Source organism: Rhamphochromis sp. 'chilingali', assembly GCF_963969265.1.
Source record: "Rhamphochromis sp. 'chilingali' genome assembly, chromosome: 4".
NCBI classification, from domain to species: Eukaryota; Metazoa; Chordata; class Actinopteri; order Cichliformes; family Cichlidae; genus Rhamphochromis; species Rhamphochromis sp. 'chilingali'.
Genome location: NC_137948.1, coordinates 14,246,510 through 14,270,273, shown reverse-complemented (window position 1 = coordinate 14,270,273; position 23,764 = coordinate 14,246,510). Strand labels below are relative to the sequence as shown.

The 23,764-nt window shown below is 40.0% G+C and overlaps 1 protein-coding gene across 2 annotated transcripts in view; it reads left to right on the top strand.

Annotated features, from left to right (window-relative positions):
• prkcaa (protein kinase C, alpha, a) overlaps positions 1 to 23,764 on the top strand; it is a 155,095-nt gene that overhangs the window by 103,110 nt on the left and 28,221 nt on the right. For both annotated transcript variants that reach the window (XM_080880165.1, XM_080880166.1), the window contains 8 exons: positions 6,409 to 6,565; positions 7,138 to 7,272; positions 7,596 to 7,689; positions 12,978 to 13,121; positions 13,210 to 13,383; positions 15,194 to 15,285; positions 15,544 to 15,606; positions 15,773 to 15,911. In XM_080880165.1, coding sequence (XP_080736291.1) covers positions 6,409 to 6,565; positions 7,138 to 7,272; positions 7,596 to 7,689; positions 12,978 to 13,121; positions 13,210 to 13,383; positions 15,194 to 15,285; positions 15,544 to 15,606; positions 15,773 to 15,911 — 998 coding nt within the window. The remainder of the gene's footprint in view (positions 1 to 6,408; positions 6,566 to 7,137; positions 7,273 to 7,595; positions 7,690 to 12,977; positions 13,122 to 13,209; positions 13,384 to 15,193; positions 15,286 to 15,543; positions 15,607 to 15,772; positions 15,912 to 23,764) is intronic.

The following is a 23,764-nucleotide window of genomic DNA, read 5'->3' as shown; positions in this document are numbered from 1 at the left end:
AGGCTTAGCAAATTGACTCTGAAGTATCACTTGGGGACGCTTAACCTCATTTCATCCTTCAACAATATGTACTTTTACCCGCTGCGATCATAATAACTCAGTCAGTGACTAAAAATTGGCTTCACTCTTATCATTACATCTATCGATCTAAGCAGTATATAAATACTGAAACTCACAGGAATTCCCTTCATACTTTTGCCAGACTTTAAGATACTCCTACTAGTTGGTGTTTTGTTTGCTCCTAATCTTCTCCTGTTAGTTTGCTACTGATACACATAATACATATATATGTATACATAATGCAGCCCATACATTGTTCAAAACACTGCTCACACTGCAGTAAACAGCTGACACTGAGAGGAGACTCCAGACAGACTGTTGGAGGATGTTCTGCAGAGGCCGACTGTCTCATAACCTGATAGTTATGAATGACATATGAGTAACCTGATTACTGATTACATCCCTGGAAACATTAAATTAATAATACAAATTGCATTCAAGCAGGTGTGTCCTTAGTTTTGGTCTTGTAGGGGTCAGTTAGTCAGTAGATTTAAGAAAAGAATGCCAGTAATGAGCAACAGTACATTAGACATTCTTAGTCTTTCAAATATAAAACCAGATATTTACTCTACAGAGACAGCACAAGCTTAACTCTGGGTAATTATTACATTTCAGTTTGGTTCCCATGTTGACTTACCCAATTCTTCAAACTAGCATCATTCACCACCCCCCTCAGCTTCCTTTTATCTTTGCTTTAACTTTCCCATTAGACTTTGTGTCTCCTTTCTTCGAATGTGCCTCTGCTAGTTGTTACATTATACCTGCTGTAGGAGTTTACATGTAGGTGCATTGTAGGTGTGTGTAGGTCAGATTGGCAGCGGAGGCTATAGATGTGGGTGGATCAGTGAAGCCAGATTTGACTTGTTGAACCTTGGAGGTGTAGTTACACTTTACAGTAATCGAGAAAAAAAATTCACCCTCGATGTTGTTAACGTCTTCTAGCTGATGGAGCTGCAGTTGCTTTTGAACTTTTCTTTTCCTGTTGCTGCTTTTGTGGTTTTCTCAATCCTGATAATGCTTGCCAAAAATAGACAGCGTGAGGTTCAAATGAGATCCTGACAGTACTGCTAAAATTCATTGGCCCTTCAACCATAAAGGAAAATACAAATTATTTAAGCATGTATGTAGTTTCTGGGTTCATGGTCAAGTTGTCAAGGAGACATGAAGTGACCCAGTGTATGTGTATTAGTGATAGCTTATAGTAATAGTCACTCTGCAGTTTTGTGCACACTGATGGTTTCTAAAAGTTTTCCTGTCACATTTTGGATATTCGTTTGCCAATATATTCTGCACAGTGTTCCACCAGTTTTGTAGTACATCCCCTTTCTTACCTTTTCTTCTCAGTGATCAAACTCAATTAATTAGTAAAATGTCAAAATAAAAGTCCATTCTGGTTAAAGTGTTCATCCTCACCTGTTCATTCGAAATGATTAAACACAAGACTTTACTCTCTGAATCCAAAGAGGCCTTGCTGGAAGGCACAGTTAGGGTCGGATCAAAGCTCTGTCTGAGTTCTGGCGGAGGTTACGCCAGAACTGCCCAATGACAAGCTGCATCCACTCTGCAGCATTTTCTCCGAGTAATTTCCATTTCTTTGTACTGTCTGAGTCATTCTGCAGAAAACCCAACGAGTTCTTGCCAAGAGAAAATTTACTTTAAAATCCCGCTATTAAACTTTCCCAGTGAATCAGAGCTAAGATGGAGCAGCTGACAGCACTTGTGATGCTAGCCTTGCCAGCGTTTTTCCACTGCAGGGTGTTGGCCACTGGGCCAGCAGTGTTTCCTGCCTGAAGATTGTGCAGTGAGCTCTTTGGCTGTACAGCTATGTCCTTGTAATGAAGATATGCACAATCTGAACAGTACGATGAATATATTATCGTTTGAAACAAACTTCACAGCTCTTTTAGCGCCCATTATGTTTTCAAGTTTTAATAAATGCATTGCATTCGCTGAGATAATATCCTCACTCATCAAAGTAGTAACAAGCACAGGCATTCAAATTTATGTGGCGTGCTTGTGCAAGATTACATTACATTTTTTTCAGGCCACTTTGTAAATACCGGGCTTTCAAGGTACAGAGTTAGACACACTTAAGGGACATTTGCTCAGGGAGGGTTTGCACACAGTGTTTACACTAGGAGGTGAAGAACAAACATGGCTGGCCTAATTTTTAGTCGGGTCATCCTGCTTCAGCCGAAGACAAGGCTCTGTGCGTCTCTGTAGATGGCTTCGCAAAGTAAATAAAGACTTGAAAGACTGTGGCTTACCACAGCATAATATTGGGTTGTTGTCATATCCATGCACACTCTCTTATAATACGCTCTTTATTTGTGAATCATAGCTTTGTAGATCGTGGAGGTAGTGCTGTTCCAGCGGTTCTGGGGGATTAAAAAAAAACCACAGCAACCGAACAGATCAAAAATCAAATTTGGGCCAACACCGTTGTGCCAGATTAAAGCTAAGCTAAACTAGACTAAACTGTCATCACAAACAAATTTAAGTTATTTATTTCAATACTGTAATCAGAGCATTTACAGTAATCACTCAAAATCAGCAAGAAGAGGCAAGTAGAAGCAGCTGTTTACAGTTTGCAGCGGTCTCTCTTCACTTCCCTGCTGTTTCCTGTCTGTCTTTGAATCCTTGCGATAGGGAAAGAATCTAATTAGAGTCAAAAATTTTATTTACAAGCATGGAAAGTCAGCAGGCTAAGAAACCAAACTCAGTGGCGACTTTTGTCTGTGTTTCTATTGATCTCACTTTTCCCTTTTCGCTAATATTACAGCATACACTAACAGTAATTGCATCCAGTGCATCCAGAGTAGGCACACGTCTTAATAGTGCATTATATGGATATTTTAAAAAATGGGCAGAACTGAAGCTATGGATAACGTAATGATGAATGTATATAACTAAAAAAAATAGTCCTTTTTTTATTGTTTGCATTGTAAGTTTAGTTGTTCTGGCTTCTTAACCTAAAGCTTCGTTTTTCTGAAACAAACAGTTGCTGACAAACAGTCATGAATGGAAATTTGGTTGAAGTTCTGGAGGAGGTTTTCCTGATTGCAGGGAAACCATTGCTTTAAATCATCTTGTGCAGCTTGCTTCTGTCCTATTAATGCATAAATGCACACACAGACTCTCTCCTTCCTTCGGTGTCTCTCCGGACCTCAGAAAACAGCTGAACTTTGTTGCTCTGGGATTTGTGCTGCTAGACTCCCAGGAGTCATGTCATTGGTATTCCCAGTGTGTTTGTCGGTGTCCTGCCTCAACTCCCTCCTCTCAGCATGTGCACACTCCCTCCACACCATTTGAACATATGGCTCTGCTTTTCATCACATCAGTTGTTGCTTGTTTGGTTTTTCTTATCTGGTTTTTGCGCTCTTGGTTTTGTTACGGTCTGTAGAACAGAAATGGACAGAAGTGGTTTTTGAAAGGAAACATGCATATTTGCACACGGATGCAGTTTTCAGCTCACTTGGACTTACACAACAACAACAAAAACTATCACAGCTATTTGGCCCAAGTAGGTCGAGTCTGTTTCATAAGTAGTCATCTAACGTTTAGTGTGCAGCAAGTTTTCTAACAGTGCAACTGAGAAAATCAATAATGAAATCCAGCTGAGGCAGAGAAAACAGAAGGTGCACTCATCGTATGAGAAAAGAGACAACTAGAAGATGCAAAATCATGCTAAGATTATATAAAATGCAACATTTTACAGATGGAGGCCCATCCAGGGGTGTAAAACAACAAAGGTGTTTATATATTTGATATTTCATTTCAAATGTAGTTTCCCTTCAACTAACAGATTTCTACAACTCAGCAAAAAACTCACTCAGAATTTAAGACTACTCACATATCTGGTTTGTTTTGTGGCACACAGTTGTGCGTGTGTGTGAGCTCTGTGCCTGCAAAGCTCAATTAGACAGTCTAGAATGCCCCCTACTGGTCAGGACTGGAAGTACAGTTTTGCAATGGCTGTCGGGGACTCTTCAGGTACTTGTTCGTATAAGTAGTGTGTAAACCTATAATGTTGTGGACAAAGCAGAGCTAAAATTCAGACACACAGTTTGTCACATATATAAATATTAAATATCCCCCCCCAGAGGAGTAGCTAATACAATGATTTATATTTCAACCAAATTACCAAACTATTCAAGCTCGCAAGCATAAGACACCAAGAAGTGTCCCTTTTATATGCTTTACAGAATGTCTTTTGGTCCCAGGTCTTGGCATACATAAGGCCAGAATATGAAATATTCAAAACATGACCTTTACCGTCTAAGGATTGGAAAAAAGTCTGGTGTAGAAGTTCAGCTTGCCGCAGATATTAAATTCAACTTCACTTGAATATTAAATGTGCAATCAGTGCATAACCATTCACTGGACTACAATTGTAGGTTCGCACAGCACTTAAATCGGTCTTATAGAGTTACACTAGCACTTTTCTTCTATTCTGTTTTTGTCATTGTAAAAATAGCCCATGTGAATTCAGGTCTGAGACTACAACCATTTTTATAGCAGTTAGAGCTGCTGCTCTTTTAGGGCTAAAGTGCCCACCAGCTATTATGTCAGGAAGAAGAAGAGATGTATTCATTTCCATTGCATTTTCTTCTGTTCAAGAAATGAAAAGAAATTGAAATAGAGGTTTACCTACAGACTGCAATTCTACTGCAGAGTGCATCTATATTAGAATGCACTCAATAGCAAAGAAGTTCTTTGAAGATACTTATTCAACACATCTTGACTGGATTTCTGAGGAAGCCGAAGGTTGCCGGTTTAGGATCGCTCAATATCTTCCCACACTTCAAGTTTCTCCTGGAAACGTCTGACGCTCTTGTGAAGTGTGCTCTATCTCCCAGCATGTTCTACAGCAGCTTGCTCATCACTCATCAAACTTCACACCCCATTATCGTCACTCGACGCCCAGATCCTCCACCACAGGTGCTGAGAATACAATACACCATCATTGAAGTGTTATATGCTCTTTTCAAAGATCCTTTTGAGTCTGTTGTGATGTGCACAATGTGGTTTATTCTGTAAAAGTCCAGTGGAAAATTGTGCTGTGTTTTTACCTTCTTCTTGGAGCATCTCGACATTTGCAACAGCTGCTATACTAACCCAACAGTGTCAATCCCTTATTGATTTTATTCATTTATCCCTCCTAATCCTGCCAATCTGTATAACATTCAGAGTTAAAACACCGGGTTTAGCAGTTCTGTCTTGCATTCTTAACACACTGGCTTAGCGCCTTCTTTTCCAGGTCAAAGATCATTTAGCTTTGTCAGCCCACGGTTGCAGTGTGACTGACAGGGCCACATGGGGAGACAGCTCCGATCTCCAGGGTATGAGGTTTAACAAAGCAGGCAGGCATCCATCCCTATCTCTGCGGGGACGCTAGATACATTGTGTGTCGATAAACATACTCTGTGTACATCTGATTGTGTGCAGGGAGGTGTATATTTATGTGAGCATGTGAGTCTGTGTGTGCACTGTACTGCAGCCCAGATCTGGCAGTGCTCCAATGCTCAAAGCTAATGGAGTACTAATGTCTCTGGTGTGCCCTTGTTTACCGAATAGCTAAATACAGAAGGGAGAGAAGAGAACCTTCGCCCACTTAAGCATGACACAGTTCGCAAATTAGAATCACCGTTCTCATAACACTTCCTGCATTTGCTCCCATTATGGCTCGGATCCATAAATAATCCTCACAGGCTGCGCCTCGCTGGTTGATCTTGACCTGCAGGTGTTCACCTGTTGATTAAATGAGAGCAACTGTTCCTTATGCTCAGGGCTGTTTGTACTGTTGTTATCAAGTTACATATGAAAGGAAATATTAATGAATATTGGATGGATACTAGGTTGCACTTATGCTAACCTTATATAGGTTTTATTTAGATATTTTATTTGGTCTTTAAAAAAAAGTGATACGCCAGTACTGTGCAGTGTTAGCACTGTTAGCCTCACATGATAAAGGTCCTGGGTTCAAATCCATCAACCAGCTGGGACCTTTCTGTACTTGCATGGGGTTAGGTTAATCGGTGATTCTAAACTGGCTGTAGGCATGACTGGCTGTCTGTGTCTTTGTGTTAACCCCACACTAGAGGGCTGTATTCCACCTAATGCCCTGTGAAAGCTGGGACAGGCTCCTGTCCCCCTGCAACCCTGAATAAGTGGAATAAGTGGTAAATGGCCTGTATTTGTATAGCGCTTTACTAGTCCCTAAGGACCCCAAAGCGCTTTACACATTCAGTCATCCACCCATTCACACATACATTCACACACTGACACATAAGACGGATGGATGGACAAATGTGTCAATCTTTTGTTTGTATCCTTCATCGTTTTCAGTGACTGAAGCCAGAAACCTCATTCCCATGGACCCCAACGGGCTGTCTGATCCATATGTGAAGCTCAAGATCGTACCAGATCCCAAAAATGAGACCAAGCAGAAGACCAAAACGATCCGCTCCAGCCTCAACCCCAAATGGAACGAGACGTTCACTTTGTGAGTACACGGGTCCATCTTCAGCCTCTGGCCCACTCTAGGCTGTAGTATGGCACAGATTATAAATTAACAGAGGATAAGGGGGAAAAAAAGCTAAATGTATTTAATGTTTAAAGTACTATTAGTATAAGTAGTAGTAGTATTAAGAACGACCAGAACCTCTCGCCATAAGAACAGTTTCTTCCCCTCTGCTGTTGGACACATGAACAATAACCATATGACTGTTCCCACCACTAACACATGACCCTACGCTGTGTTCACTGCATCATTCCATGTTTGGCACTGATCACCACCTGCACTCATGTATATATCTTTCTACGTAGCACTCTTAATTCTTATTCTCATGTATATATCTTTCTACGTAGCACTTTTAATTCTTATCCCTACTTTAATTTTTTCATGTCTATTTAAGTGCTATTTATGACACTATGTTTGCACTGAAGCACCGCAGCAATTTCCTAATGTTGTAAACCTGCTCAACATTTGGCAATAAACCCCTTTCTGATTCTGATTCTGATTCTGACTCTGTAAGCAAATGTGTTATTTTTTATTAACCATAATGTGCTGTACAGCAAGCTGAGGAATACAGATAAAGACCGCAGACTATCAGTAGAAGTGTGGGACTGGGATCGGACCACGAGGAATGACTTCATGGGAGCCCTTTCCTTTGGCGTGTCAGAGCTCATGAAGGCTCCAGTCTGTGGATGGTAATGCTGACTTGTTGAATGCCCAGTTACTGTTGATCTGTATTTATAGTTTAGAATGACAGAGTATTGATTGATGTAACGAATGAAATAACTTTTATGTTACTCTTTGTATTTACACTGTTATTTTAAGTAAAAAAAACAACTGTAGAGTCAGAAATATCAGTAGTTTAAGCTCTCATCAGTTGCTCCTTGGTACCCAGTAAATGCTTTATATCATCCAGGTTTTAACAAACACAACATCTTCTGATGTAAACAGAATGCTTGGATAAGCTTGTCTTTGTTTCTTCCCCTCACTTCCTGTCATGTCATGTCTCTCCTCTCAGGTATAAGTTATTGTGCCAGGAGGAGGGGGAGTACTACAATGTTCCCATCTCAGAGGAGGATGATGGTAATGAGGAACTGAGGCAGAAATTTGAGGTGAGGATTGTATTAACATAATCAAAGCTGCGCGATCTTTTCTTTTGCAGTATCTTCAAACTGCATGGCACAAAGACAGAAGCATTTATTACACGCTTCAGACTGAGGTGGATCGATCTGATCCTGCCACCCTGTCCAGCAGAATTATCGAACTGTCACATGCTCTCCTGGACTGCAGATAACCGTGTGACAGCTGCAGCTTTCACAGAGCTCCTCGGCGTGCCCTCTTTGAATTCTGAGGCTTCACTTCTACTTTACATTTTTTGTGTGTTTGTGGATAATTGTTGTTATTACATTCCAGCCAGAACCAAACAGAAAGGGGGATCAGCTTTAGTGACTGTGCTCAATAGCATGTTAAAAGGATGAGGAGAATAATCAGCTCCTCCTACTTTGCAGTAATGTTTAAGCACACATTGTGTTAAAAAAAGATGTTATTTGATACAATTTCATGTTCTTCTTGTTCGAACCTGTGTGCGTCTGGCCTTCTTGGAGTGAATTATTTCACCTGGTATTCTGTGTCACAGTGTGCAATGAAAGCCCAGGTCTCTAGAAAATGTGTTTAAGGTTACTTTCCACGACCTTTCTGCGACACATGGTTGAGAATAAAGGGGGTGGATAGAATGAGAAAGAATAGAAAGTTGGGCTGGGAAAGGTCACGGCTGGGACTGACAGCCAATTTTTAGCTGACCGAAAAAAGCAAACAAACCTCATGCTCGTTAATCTGGATTCAATATGAAGCTCGATCATTGTCTGGAGTTTTATATATGTGTGCATATTTTTAAGTATATGGAAACACTTAGAAACACGTTTTCCATATTAAAGTAAGCTTTGCCATAAAAATCATTTCCTGTTCAACTTTTTGCAGCTTTACAAAATGCGTTCATTACATTAAAGGAGAAGCTGCCCTGTGTAACGACACAGTAACAGAAATACATTCTGAAATATATCCAGGCAATGAGAAAAAAGGTGATGATGATAAAAAAAAAGAGAGAAAAGAGGTGAAGAAAACAAATTTGGCCTGAAGTCAGAGGGTGACAGTGCAGTTGTGTTGCGTTTGTCTCGATAACAGGAACAAAGACCAGTAGCGAGCATGTTCCTCACAGTGCGTGACACGAAAATGTGGTGATTTTTCTCTCACACACAGAAGCTACAGTAGTGTACTGTGCAAATGTGCAGTGCATAAACGGAACAGGTATTTTCAACATTGTTCTAGTTTTTCACATCGTTTAAATTGCCTTTAAGAGAAGCCCAGTGCAGTCATCATATCTCTCTCATGGAGCTCCGAAGTAATTGTCTGGCATCTGTAGATGTAATGTTTCATCCACTTGACTTTAATGAATGTTTTTTTTTTAGTTTTTTTATGGCCTGAGAACTCCTCTCCCTTCTCTCCCCTCTTCATAAACCCCTCTGTGGTTCTCTCCCTTTTTTCCCTTAGCTTCCTGCTCCCTCCTGTGTGCTTGGTGAGACTTACACTGTACAAATGCTTCTTCACCCTATGTCACAGTGTCATATTTAATGCAAGAGTTTCTCTCTTCCTTTCTCCACGTCTTGCCCCTGCTCTCAGGACTGCCAAATTAATTTTAATCTAAAGGTAGCCCTCTCCGCTCCTCGACCCTTCTCTCCTCTCCTTCTCCTCTTTTGTCTCGTCTTGCTGTGGTGACATGTTCCTCCACTTCTCCTCGTCTCTGATCATTTGTATGTGGTGCCGCGCTACTACAAATTGATCCAGTTTACTAACAATTTGTACATTTTGGCTTGGATAAAAAAAAAAATTCAAATCAAAAAATGATAATTTTATAAATGAATGAAATAAGCCCGATGGATATTTAGTAACTCCCCATTTTTGTGAAAGTACAGCTCTTCCTCGTTTTCACGGCTCGCATTTTCTCAGAGTTTGACAAAGGATTGTTAGTAAATCCTGATTTACTGCTTACAGTTCATAGCTATACATGTGTCTGCATGTGCGTCTTTGTGTTGTGCGCCCGTCTTGTCTGTGTACGCTTCATGTTGTGTGCTTATGTCGATGTCAACTGAAGTATAACCCGTAGCTAGTTTCTTTTCTCATCTCACAGCTGAACATTTGTCTGTAAGCGTCTGCTTCTTGAACCTGCAAACATCTCAGTGTAAACCTAGATAAACTTCAGTCTAAGGCATAACTACATGGATGGAAATATTGCATATTTGATATACTGTATGAATAGAGAAATAAACCAGATGCAAACACTAGATGTCAGCATTGACCTGAGTACATGGCGGGTAATTGTTCCTGCTCTTTTATGTGTGTCTGTGTGTGTGTATAAGCACTTATCCCTCTCACCTTAACGTTTTTTTAGTCTCCATGGTTAAATCAAAAGTTGTTTTTAAAACATAATTCATGAAGTCACCTCTGGGGGTGACTGCTTTATCAGAAATATAATAGAGATCAGGTAATTATTTTGACTGTTCTCGCTGGTTTCTTTCTGTGAAGCTGCAATTTTGAACTTGTACATGTCTGTAAACTCTAACTGGAGCCCCGTGGACTAAGTTTGCTGATCGAAAGGCTCGACCACACGATTTAGTGTCATATTATGAATGCTGTATCTTCATTCATATTCTCTGTGTTTGTCTGCGTGTACGAGCCTCACTATTGGCCCTCAACTACCTGTTCATACAAGTCAGCTGTTGTGGTGTGCGCCTGTACACAAGTGTACTAAGTGAGTTAGACCTTTTGGCTCCCTTTTCCCTGTGGTTTCAGGACCAAGCAGTTGTGGAAGACTCTGATCAGGTGCGTCTAAAAGGAAGGAAGGAAGTAAGGCTGCTGCTTGCTTGGCCCGGCCAGGCTTGTTTCTGTGGCTAAAGCTTACAGGTGTGCTGTGATCTGGTGCGGTCTGCTCAGCTTTCTTACTGCTCTCCTAGTTTAAGAGCAGGCAACGGTAGCTTTCATTAACCAAACTGCAGCTGCTCAGCACTGCTAGAAAGTATTTTAATATTCAGTGTATTTTACTTGAATGTTATAGAGATAAATGGGTGAATTTATCAGGTATCTATGGTGTGGGATAACACTAAGTTCTTCCTGTTTTCCTGTTTTTTAAGAGGAACAATATTGTAATGGCCTGGAAACCTTTCAGCCCCACACAAGTTGGTCTTCCTGTTTCATGTATATAGTATATTCTTATGCTTCACTGGGAAAAATAAAAGAAGATTTATCTCCTGTAGCAGAAGAAAACAAACTTCTTTGTGCAGCATGAAGATTTAGGTAATAACTAGGATGTTGGGGAGAGCATGATTTTTGCCTTGGCTAAGAGTGAATATGAAGCCGGTGTGAGGTGTGTTTTGTGTAGATCTGCTTAGAGAAAGATATGAAGCGGGACGCTTCGTCAGATTGTTTTTAGTGTTCAGACTGCCACAGTAGTGTATTTTTCAGCATAGTGCACTGTAGTGTCTTGAAGCATTTGCACTGCTGAAAGATTGAGCATGACTTGGGATGAAGAGGTGCAAAGACGAGAATGTTTTTGTATTTTTACAGGTCAGAATTAGAGATATATTTTACACTGGACATGCATGTGAATGTTGAAGCCACGTGGTGGCATCCTTTCCTTCGGTGCAACAGCAGCCACGTAGAAATCGAGCGTTTTAAGGTCTGATTTCAATGTAGAGATTTTAAATGCTGTTTTTTTAGGTTTTACTTTGATCACTGATCTTAATGATTTAATACTTAAAATAAAATTTCTATGCCTAGCTTTGTGGATGCTATGTCTGGTTAAAATATGTTACAGTACTGTGTGAAAAGCTCAAGTCAATCTTCATTTCTATATATTTTGCAAGAAACATGGGAAATAGATGCAGGGATTTATTGAAACATGGATAATACATGAATATAAAAAGCAACACAGAGTCAGTTTTTGCTATGACTGCCTTTATGCTTCAACACAGCCTGAACACTCTTGTGCAAACTTTGTTTATGTAATTTCTATAAGTCGTCTTCAGGAATAGTTCTCCAGGCTTCTCGACGGACATTCAAAGCCCTTCTTTGGATGTTGGATGTTCTTTTGTTTTGCTATCTGTCAAGATGATCCCACACTGCTGCAGTAGTGCTGAGGTCTGGGCTCTGGGGAGACTAATCCATAACTAATAGTATACCATTATTGTATGCATTTCTATCCAGGTTTGTCTTTTACTGCTTTGGCAGTGTGTTTAGGATCATTGCTTTATTAAAAAATGAAGCTGTTGCCAGATGGTGAGTCAAACTCTAACAGTACTTTCTGCATTCGTAATTCCATCAGTTTTAACAAGACCGTCCTCCAACCATCTTCCTATTTCCCAACCTTAAGATTGACTTCTCTTCCAAAGAACTTTAAAAACTTTGAAAGACCCTCAGAAAGCCTGAAGAACTATTGCCCAAGACCATAAAAAATCACAAGAAAATTAAGGCTCCTCTGAAGCAAAAGGAAAAAGAACATGAGGGATAACTTGAGACTTTTACACACTACTGTAAATGAAACAATAGAAAATGATCATTGTTGATAACAGCAGTGTCATGCATTAGCTTTGCTATTGAATTTAATCAATGATGTTTATGATTAACTGATTCTCACAGCAAAAGCAGATGCGACAAACAATGCTTGCATGATTTTTTTGGGTTTTTTTGTTTTTTTTCCAAATCCAACATTTCAGCTTTCTCGCTTTATGCTGACAACAACCACCAGCACTGTTTTACTTTGTTTAAATGATAGCAATTTGTTAATATAGCTAGAGTAATTTATTGGACAGTAATTGGACAAGAAGACAACTGCAAATCTCAATCGGGTTTATCGAGTCATTTTGTATTATAGGAGCTCCAAAAAGGCACATCAGTTTTGCTTGATCTCATTAATCTTGAATTGTGCCTGTCAGTCAGTGTATTCTGGCAGATAGTGAGCTAATGGCAAGTATAAGTTATACAGCAGGTAAACAGAAAAATCAATTAAGGATATTTTGTGTTATTTTAGTAAATGAATTGACACATATTGAATATTCATCAGTATGAAAATGGTTTTAGTGGTTGTAGACATAAATTTAAAAAATTGGCAAAAACGTGTGAATATGTTGTCTTCTCTGTGAGAAAAATCCACGATAAAGAAGCTTGAATATGTTCTGCCATTTTTTTATTTGCTTAAAAACAAGTTTTATGCATTTTATCAAGGTTAACATTTTAGGTATCCACGATCATTGTCTTTTCTGAATTGCACATTGCAGCCGCTTTAGGTTATATGCTTTTCTTATAACCATTTAACCTTCAGACACTTTATTTTTTTCTACTCCGAGTGTAGAAAGCCAAACTTGGTCCCACTAAGAAGGTGATCACTGAGACTGATGACAGCCACTCCAGCCAGCTCCCATCAAACAGCCTGAACCAGGTCAAACTCATCGACTTCAATTTCCTAGCTGTGTTGGGGAAGGGAAGCTTTGGCAAGGTGCGCGATATCCAAAGTTGGAAGAACAAAGTGCATTGTACTCTACATGGAAATGATTTTTACTTGGCCACCTTCTGTCTCTGCAAAGGTGATGCTAGCAGAGATGAAGACCACTGAGGAGCTGTATGCTATAAAGATTCTGAAGAAGGATGTGGTAATCCAGGATGATGATGTTGAATGTACCATGGTGGAGAAGAGAGTCCTGGCCCAGCAGGACAAACCGCCCTTCCTCACATACCTCCACTCGTGCTTCCAGACAGTGGTAGGTAAAAGGCTTCTGGATGTACCAGGATAACTCACTCGAGGTCAAGTCAGGTCAAATTAATTCAGCAAGCGGCTTTTAGCTAAACAGCTTAGTCATAAAGTGCTGGAGAAGGCAGCAAAGGACGTTTATGACAAGTCCAATTAAAAAAAAAAAGTGAAAGGGGAACAAAGTAACCCCAATTAAAGGGTGAGCTCTCTCTCTGTTTAAATAAGCAAAAGGCTTTGTTACAAAGGGTACCAAAGTTATCTTTGATACCCTTAATATCTCTTTTTTGTACTCAGTAAATGTAATGATCTAAAGAAATTGTAAAATGTTTTCAGTAAGTAGTGTTGTGAACTTGCATAAACTCTGCAAATCTATTATAGTCCATATGCAAAAGAAGTCGATGGCTTCCTTAATCTGAATGTCTCTTTGTTAAATCTGTAAATTGCAAATGAACGTCTACCAGCATCCAGACTCTGAGAGAGGCCGGGCTAAACTATAGCAGCTGATTAGAGCTGAACTGGCAGGCAAGGCAGAGGAAATAGGAAGAGACACAGCTTGGCATCACTCATGGCATATTCATGAATACACATACTCGCACACCCATTCGCGTACAGAGAATAACAAAAACACACTTACTCCTACACTTTTGTGACCTCTTTGTCTAGTTTCACATTTGCTGTGCAGACCTTTTCCTGCGATGCCCGTACTCGAACATTTTCTTTATGTGAATGTTTTAAATTTGGGAAATAGTCCAAATGTTTTAAATATGTCCATTTTCTTGAAACTGATCAGTGTTTGAGTTGTTTTTTAAACAGAAAATCTTTACACTTAGATAATGTTTCATTTGATTTGACTGTTTCCCTAAAATACATTCAGGTTAATAAAAATAAAAATAGTGACACCAATCGTGAAATGGCCCGATTGAGTTTTCTGTGATCCTCAAGATATTTCTGTTAAAGAAAATCATACCTGCATCACAAAAAAGGACTACTTCTTATTCTAATTGTTATTGCTATTACGTTATTTATTTTACACATTAAATAACCAGAGATAAAATAAATGATAAAAACAGATTTACTTCATTTTTTGCCCAGTTTCATAAATCTGCACAGCAGCTGTCTTTTTAAAACACAATTAGCTTAAATGCATGAGTTCCACACAGTGTTCTGCTAAGACAACACGCTCTCAACATTGGATCCACTGAAGTCAAACCCTTTACTGAGTGAAAACAAGGAGGCTTTTTATATCAGAGGCGCAGAGAGGTCGAGAAGCTATAATGTGCATTTTGCTGAAGGCGCTGTCATTGCAGTACAGTGAGGGTCACAGCACACACAGTCCAGGGTAAAGCCCGCTTTGCCAAGAGTGGTGACATTTGGTGTCAGACCTGGTGGAAGGTTCAGCTGCGCTGTCTCCATGGGTCTGTTGTTATTGTTTTGTTTGTAAGAGACCATCAAACACATGTGGACTGGGGTCAGGCCAAACTTGTCACGGGCAGTAAGGGACCAGCAGTAGAACACAAAGAGAATATTTCCTGACAGATGTCTGTGTTGAGTGTTTTCATTTTCCATGAAGCGCTTTGCTGTGGGCTATTTGGGTCACCTTGTCATGGAAAGAGTAGCAGGAAAGATGGAACAACTTAGACAGCGGGGGTAGGCAAGACGTCAAGACTGTATTTCTCTGATTTGAGGTTTTACCACGAATAGAAATGTAAACATATTTTGAAATTCGACAGTTTTTTACGTAGAACCTATTATTATTTTTTCTTGATTTCTCACACACTCATAACTCTTCTTTCACCTTTTTCCTCTCTGCATGACCACAGGACCGCCTGTACTTTGTCATGGAGTATGTGAATGGTGGAGACCTTATGTACCATATCCAGCAAGTGGGCAAGTTCAAGGAACCTCAGGCAGTGTAAGACATATCAGTTTATCTGTGTGTTTCTATGATTCGGCTGTAAAATGAATCTGTGGTTACAGTCAAAATTATATTTGAGAATTTACATTAAGCCTTTAGGTTTTATCCCCTTTTGTATTATGATCACATTAGTGTCTAATAACAGTAAAGCATAAGCTGCAACAATAATACAGACATGCTGTATTGGAACTGTTTGTTCTGAGGTTGAAGGCTCGGTTTTAAGCAGTTGTAAATATGTGAATGTTGTCATTGCAGGTTCTATGCAGCAGAGATCGCTGTTGGTCTCTTCTTCCTGCACTGTAAAGGAATCATTTACAGGTGAGTATTAAAAGGTTTACACGGTATACATACCTAGGTTGCTTTTAAGCTAGGAACATCCTTTGTGATGTAGTAAATGTCTTTTATAACCCTATCATAAAAGACAACCACTAATGGAAGAGTCAGCATCTGAAGGTATGTTTTGAATTCCCGCCTGCTTCCTCAGGGATCTGAAGTTGGACAACGTGATGCTGGACTCTGAGGGACACATTAAGATTGCTGACTTTGGCATGTGTAAAGAGAACATGACAGAAGGAGTCAGCACGAGGACCTTCTGTGGCACTCCAGACTACATAGCTCCAGAAGTGAGTACAGCCGCAGATGTAAAGCGTATACTTGTGTGCGCGTGTGCTTTTTCTGTTGCATGAATTCATTTCTGTCACTGTCTGGTCTGAGCCTGTGTCACCCTTGTGCTCCAGATTAAGGTCACTGCCTCAGGACAAGATAGGCCCGCACACAAACGCACACAAACTCATATACACGAGCTCTCTCTGATGACGTAAGTGTCCCAGTCAGACCGACACCCAGCGTGTCCGCTGGCGAGTCCAAACTGAACCCGAAACATACAGGCAGGGGGTTTTCTTGTGAGCAAGCATTTCTTGGATTTCTTTTAATTGAAAGCCACATTTATTTAACGTGACAGTTTGACCTTACCATTTGTCATCACAGTTGTGGTCGTCATACCAGGATACCTCAATATTTTAATTCTCTTTGATTTGTAAGGCGCATTGGTTACATTTATATTTACAAATTTCACATTTAATGTCTTCTTCTAAGATTGGGTGATATGTTAAATCACCTACAGATAACTTCTGATTACTGATAAAACACGTGTGTGTGTGTGTGTGTGTGTGTGTGTGTGTGTGTGTGTGTGTGTGTGTGTGTGTGTGTGTGTGTGTGTGTGTGTGTGTGTGTGTGTGTGTGTGTGTGTGTGTGTGTGTGTGTGCGCACTGCTCCTTTGTGTACTCCTTAGTCTAGATATAAACCTGCTTATATTTGTCTCAAACTGAATAAAACTGGAAGCTGAAATAAACAAATTGTTTGGGATAAAATATGCTATGAAATGAACAGTAAGCAAAGCCTGTAAGGTGTGAGTGTTTCCATGAAAAACTAGAAGCCCGTTTCTTGAATACCTTGTTACCTTAAAAAATAGTCAGACACAGGAATGAAAACTTCCACACTGGTACCTCAAGAACACAGAATTGGGAAGAAATGGCATTGTCTAAATACACAAAAAGGAAAAAGACACTATGTGGCAGCAGGTTCTGTGGTTAACAAGTCAAACTCTCAATAAAACATACCAGTAGACTCTATGAGCCCATATATGCATCCAGTTACCCAGCAGCGCACTCACACACACTGCTAATGTTGTTAGATTTTAAGTGTTTCCTTTTCTGTTGTTTCTGACAGCTCTTTGACTTTGCAGCTCATCAGCTGTTTAGCAGTTAGACTGGATCCTACCTTAGGATTGGTTGTTGGGCCTACTTGCTGCTTCTTTTCAGGTCTTAATTATTGGCTCCAACCAAACTTAAAAAGGAAATGACTTCTCCTTCTTGGAAAACTATACAGGCTGGTTTCTGTACAAGATGGCTCAGACACGCTACTGGGAAAGTTTTTGGTTTTCATTTACTTTGGTTTGATAGCATTGAAGTTCAAGCTACATTCAGTCTTTACCCACTGAAAGCCTGCTAGTAATCTTTGAAGTTCTTTTATGAACTTAGCAGTTTCTGTTATATTTCAGGCCCACTTATAGAACAAAATGACTGGGTGTGCATCAGAAGTTAGTGAGGGTGGTCTCTGCCTGTGCAGTTATCCTTGAAAGCATTCTAAGAATGGTCAAACCACATGTTTACTTATTTTAGATCATCTTTAAGGGTACTGGGGAGGTCGACAAATGTTTATGGGGGAAAGAGTTAAGCCAGGTGTGGTGAATAGGCTAACACCTATTTTCCTTTTGCTCACTTTGGGATGACTCAAATTTTGATTCATAAATGAAATTAGAAGAAATTGTTAATGTGCTTCTCCCTCTTTTATGGGTAGGGTTAGAACGAGACATGCATAACAGGTTGAGGCTCATCCATTGCTAAATCTGAAATATCCTTTAATGATTAAGGCTGTAAAATAGATGATTTTTTTTGAGTGAAATGTGCTGGAGAGGTTAGTTCTGTGTGAAACTGCCATGCAGTTGTGTATACAAAAAGATCCAGCTCTGGGGATGGTTGTAGCTGATTAGCTACATCTTTTGTTTTTTGGTTGGAAAGTATTTGTGCCCCCCAGATAGGTAGGAGCAGCATTTATGTCTTCCCTACATCTTTCCCTTGTAGCATGAAGGAACGTCCTGCTCATAACCAGCTGATTTTACTGTTATTTGTGTGTTTGATCCAATTTAGGATTATTAAGTTCTACTATTATCACTTAAAAGATGTGTTACTCATTTAAATACTATTTTATTCTTAAAACAGGTGAAACAAACAGAAAAAATGCAGCATATATCCAGTGTACATAATATATGCTGCAAAATTGAAAAAGTCTTATTATTAACAAAGATATAAAAAAAAAAGACAGCAAACGGGTGCATTAGTCATTCATTAATTAATGCTGAATTTAATCATTCTTAAATATGTATTTACATTTTTTTGTTAATAATTGCTGTTATTGTATTTTTTAACACATTGCATTCAAAGCAAATGCAAGTAAGCCCTTTTTAGCATAAAAAGAATAATTCCTCTGATTCATTTAATGCAACCAGTGCAAATTGTAGAAGTTCATACGCACTAAGTTTTTCCAATTCTCTGACCATTATCAGTTAGCTGGCTTCTATTTAATGATGGGCTGGATTATCGATTCTCTCTAAAAAGCCTCTCTGATAGACTGAGAGGTTAATTCCACCCACGATGCCAGGCTGAACACGCTGTGATCGCTCGAGTCAGACTGACACTAATGCACCAGCCAGGGATGACGCAGTATGGGGCCGGAGTAGCTACTGTTTCCATAGCACCGCATGCAGTACACATATTTTCAAACACTTTTTATTTTTTTGATTACACTCACATGACTATCACACAGTCATGTTGATGACAGTCACACATGATGTGTTCACAGGTTAAATAGGGCATCAACACATAGTTATGCATCTATATGCATATATTGTTTTTATTAAGCTTAAGAAACCCAACCATTTGAGTCTTAATAGTCTTAACAGTTAAACATTTGCACTGTGTATCCACCCACTCCAAAGCACTGTAGCTAGCTGGAGAGTGACCTTAAAGAGACTTAGATTCACAGTGGTGACATTTACAAGGTAAAGTGAGACGAGGTGTTCCTTAAAGTGTTTCTGATAGAAGAATCCACTACAAATAAATACACTGGCCTTTTCTGTGTTCCTGCATTCCTACAGAATCTGCTTTTGCCGGACCTGAAGTAACACCCACGGGGCATTCTGTTCATTTGTTGTCCCCCAAAAGCTGTTCAAAGATTTGTCTAATGAGTTTTGTAGTGATTTGTGATGTCAGGCTTTTCAGCGGGTGTGGTGCGACTGATCTGTTTGGAACGAAGTCAAATTCAGTGAAGTCTTTTATTCTGAAAAAGGAAAAAAACAATGTACACACAATAGAGAAGAGAAAGAGAGGGTGTTAAATGTGGACATGACACTGGTTGAGAAAACACCTGTTGGTCATTTCAGATGAAGGACACCGAGACAATTAGAGCGTTCATCAAGTTTTATCACATTTTATTACCATTTTACAGAAAATAATTGAGCTGACAGGGATGGCATTAATGGAAGCAGCTCTAACTGAAGAAGGAATGGACTGCAATGCAGCCTGGTGCATCTGGATTTAGGTGTGGAAACTCCTTGTTGTATTCGATGTTATCCCAGCTTGGCCACTGGTTGCCATTATACCGATATGTTAAATAGTGACGTAGGTGAGTAATGGAACAAAAAGTCAGGGCTCCGTTTCAGCGTCAGTGTTTTCTGAGAGGATGTGACTGAAGAATTTCTTTTGGTGCAGCCTTGACAAAGAAATAGCTGAAGGGGAAGGAAAAACAGAAAAAGCATAATATGGGATTTATAAAGTTCATTATATGTTTATTAATGATATGGAAGCCTCTCTTGTGTGACACATTTTATATTCTTGACAGAGGATTCCCAAAGGGGAGTCCCTCATAGTGGTTATGTCAGCTATCCATACAGCATTACATATTGTGATTGTATAACTTTGTTGCTGTGTTAGTGCAGTTTTGTATATGCTTGAGACAACTGTGAGATGAGAAGTGTTTTCACACTTTCTCACACACAGGAGCTCAAATACAACCCACCAGTCTGGAAGTTTATTTCTTTGTGGAAGTGGGTCCCTGGTTAACAGTACACAGGTGACAGGATGCCTTACTTTTACTGCTATCCTGCAGCTTGCCCAGACAGACACACACACACACACACACACGCTCATATGTTCAGGAACACATTTATTGCTGGCTCTGTTTACTCTGACCTATATAGGCAGTCATCGGTCGCTCCCGTCTGGCAGGAATGCTCACACTGATGTGACTTTACACCTCAGTGACTTTGACACGGAGAAGAAGAGATAGCAAGGAAGAGAGGCGAAGGATCAGACAGACAAAACAAACTGTAACTTGACATAAAAGGAAAGAATCAAAAAAACATTGACTTCACAATGGGTCCATTTCAGGAGAGTATTTGAGGCTACGGAGTTGCCTGACACAGGCTGTTTTCCTGTGTGCTGTAGTCGTCTCCCAGTGCGGTGTGGCATCAGGAGGAAAAGGGTGTCTACTTTTCTGCTGACGCGTCTCTGGAGTGCAAAGCAGTTGGTGTCAGAATGTTTTATTATACATTGAATCATTAAAGAAGACCCAGTTTTCAGTCTCTGAGGTGATATTCTGTTGTAATGTGTCAGTATGTGACATTTCAACAAAGGCAGGGAGAATTTAATGTAAGATACATTATTCATTTACTATAAACCATACATATGAACAACACTTAGATTTTCCATATTTTCATGAGGTAAATACATTTATTTACAAAAAAAATCTTTGTCAGATCGTAACAGGCGCATATAGTTAAGTTCTGTGTATAAAAATAGCTGTAATTCAGTTAATGCAGTTCTTTGTTAAACCCCTTGAATCAAAGTTGGAAAAACTGCACATCACTTACAACTTGTTTGATTTAAAATCCAGTCTAGGGGGTTCACAGAGGAAAAGTTTGTTGTTTAGATATTTTTGTGGCTGTTCTTCAAAAAGTTGGAGGATTGAAATAGCAACCCTGACTCATGATAGAGGTGTCATCCGGCCACATGCTTTGGCATCTCTAATTCCAATTTAAACCCTCGGCCAATTACCGAACACCCCAAACTAGTGTTTTTCAGAAAAAGAGCTATTAGTAGTTTCACACAATCATTTCATCCATGGTTGGAAAAGTGAGTGAGACGTGAGAAAAAAGTCAGGGGGGGAAGAAGAAGGTGAAAAAGAGAAACCGAGAAAGATGCAGCAGATGAGACAAACGCAGCGAGCATGAATATGTGAGGATGCTGCAGACAAGGTGGCAGCCTGAAAACGTCCAGACAGCAGTTTAGGTCTGTCGATTTATTTATTTAACTGCAATAAAAATGTTATAAGAATTCTATATTAGCTTTTAGGTTTAGCATTAGGAGTAAAACAGTTTCTCGTGCAGCTGTTTTCTACATTATAAGATAAGATAAGATAAGATAACTCTTTATTGTCATTGCACAGTCATACATAGTACAGTAGTACAATGAAATTGGAAAAACTGTCCTACGTCGGCACTACATATAACACAACACGACACGATATGACACATCACAACGTAACAAACAACACAACACAGTATATTAACTTAGTATAAAAAAGAAGAATAAGTGTATGTGTATTGCACACTGTTATTATTGCACATTAATTATTATTGCACCTTGTTATAAATATAAATATTATTGTTATTGTTTTAAACATTGTTACCTCCCCCTAAAAAGTCCAGGGAGGTATCCAGTCAGGTCAGCTATTTACATTGATCAGGGCTATTGCCCTGTTCTAAAAGCTGTCCTTGAGTCTATTTGTTCGGGACCTCAGCAGCCTGAACCTCCTGCCAGACGGCAGCAGCTTAAACACCCGGTGTCCTGGGTGTGTGCAGTCCCGTAGGATGCTGCGTGCCCTCTTGAGACAGCGAGTGCTGTACAGGTCCTTCAGGGAGGGAAGAGGATGTCCAATGATTTTTTGGGCCATGTTGATGACCCTCTGGAGTGCCTTTCTGTGTGCTGTGGTGCAGCTGGAGAACCACACACCGATGCAATATGTCAGCACACTTTCAATGGAGCAGCGGTAGAAGACGGTCAGCAGCTCCTTCTTCAGGTCCATTTTTCTGAGGATTCTCAGAAAGTGGAGACGCTGTTGGGCCTTCTTTAAGACCGCAGAGGTGTTAGAGCTCCATTGGAGGTCTGTGTCTATGTGCACACCCAGAAACTTGAAACTGGAGACCCTTTCCACGCACTCCCCGTTGATGCTGACAGGCTGCAGCTCGGACTTCCTCCTTCTGAAGTCAACTACCAGTTCTTTTGTTTTGGTGGTATTGAGGTCCAGGTTGTTGTCTGCACACCAATCTGACAGCCTCTGAACTTCAGCTCTGTATGCAGTCTCATCTCCCCCTGAGATGAGCCCCACCACAGTGGTATCATCTGCAATATACTCCATATACACTACATTACATTGCAATTTTTCAATAGGGTTGCTCTTAATTACATCATAATCTCACAATTTATTCATATCCTCCTGGCAACAGAGTTAAAGCAGGTGAAAGAAGCCAGACACTTTATTAGGTATACGTTGTTTTTGCTGTTTTGACTCCTTTTTTCCTTCAGAAACGCCTTTGTGAGACATTACTCTGACATTTTGGTTCATGGAGACGTGACAGCATCACACAGTTGCTGCAGATTTATTGGCTGCACATCCATGATGTGAATTTCTCATATCACCACATCTCAGAGGTGCTCTGTTGGAATGAGGGTTGGTGACTGTACAGTGTCAAACCAGTTTGAGATGATTTGAACTTTGTGACATTGTGCATCACTCTGCTGTAAGCAGCCATCAGAAAATGATTACACTGTGGTCTTAAAGAGATGGACATGGTCAACAACGATACTCAGGTAGGCTGTGGCGTTGAAACAATGCTAAATTATCGGGATCAGGATTTGTTATAGGGATACCAAAGAATTCACATATTCAAGGTTTTCATATAACTGCATTTTCTCACATGCCTCTACAGTCATAGAGCATTTCAATACTGAATTTAGCTCACAATTCATTGTGATCACGTGAAAGGTGCTGTTTATATTGCACCGTAGGATGCTCATGTAAACCCCAGGGCTGCTCATTAATATCCTCAGTGAATGAAACCATCCACAGCACAGGCACATACAGTACCAAGAAATGCTTTCAAAAACAGACCACTAAAGCAAGGTCTGATGTGCGCTGATCTGCTCCACAGCACACACATCCCTCAGAGGGATACAGCAGCAGCGGCACAGCAAATATTCATGTAGCACGCTGTAAGAGTGTTGGTCGTGAGGGTGGTACTGTGCATTGTACTGCACGTCTGTGCATGAAGAGCAAGGGTTATAGGGGCATAGGTTGGTACTTGTGTGCATTTGCACACAAGTACCAACTTGTGTGCAAAGTTGTGTGCAAAGTTGTGTGTCTGTGGTGAGCAGAGTAGCCTTGAATAGCTAGCAGTCTGATCCAGAACTGTCATGTAGCATTAGGACTAATGGGAGAGCGATGTCTGCAGCAATGCCCGTGCACAAGCGCACATACACATGCAAAATATACTCAGAAACACAGGCTCTTCAGGTCACGAGCAGAGGTGCATAAATGAATACACACATGCTGACAAATTATAAAATCTAAACACTTAACGTGTTTAAGCGTCTAAAAGAAAGAACAAAATATTTTTTCTCCTGCCCTCTTTCACTCATGATCAGGGAATCAGCTCTCCCAGCTGTACAACAAGCAAAATATAAAGCAGGAAGAGAGCACAGACTCTCCATCACTGGCTGCCTGGCAGAATGAGCTAAAACTTAATGCAGGTATCAGGTTTTTTTCCAAACACTAAGGTAGACGAGCATACAGATTTGGT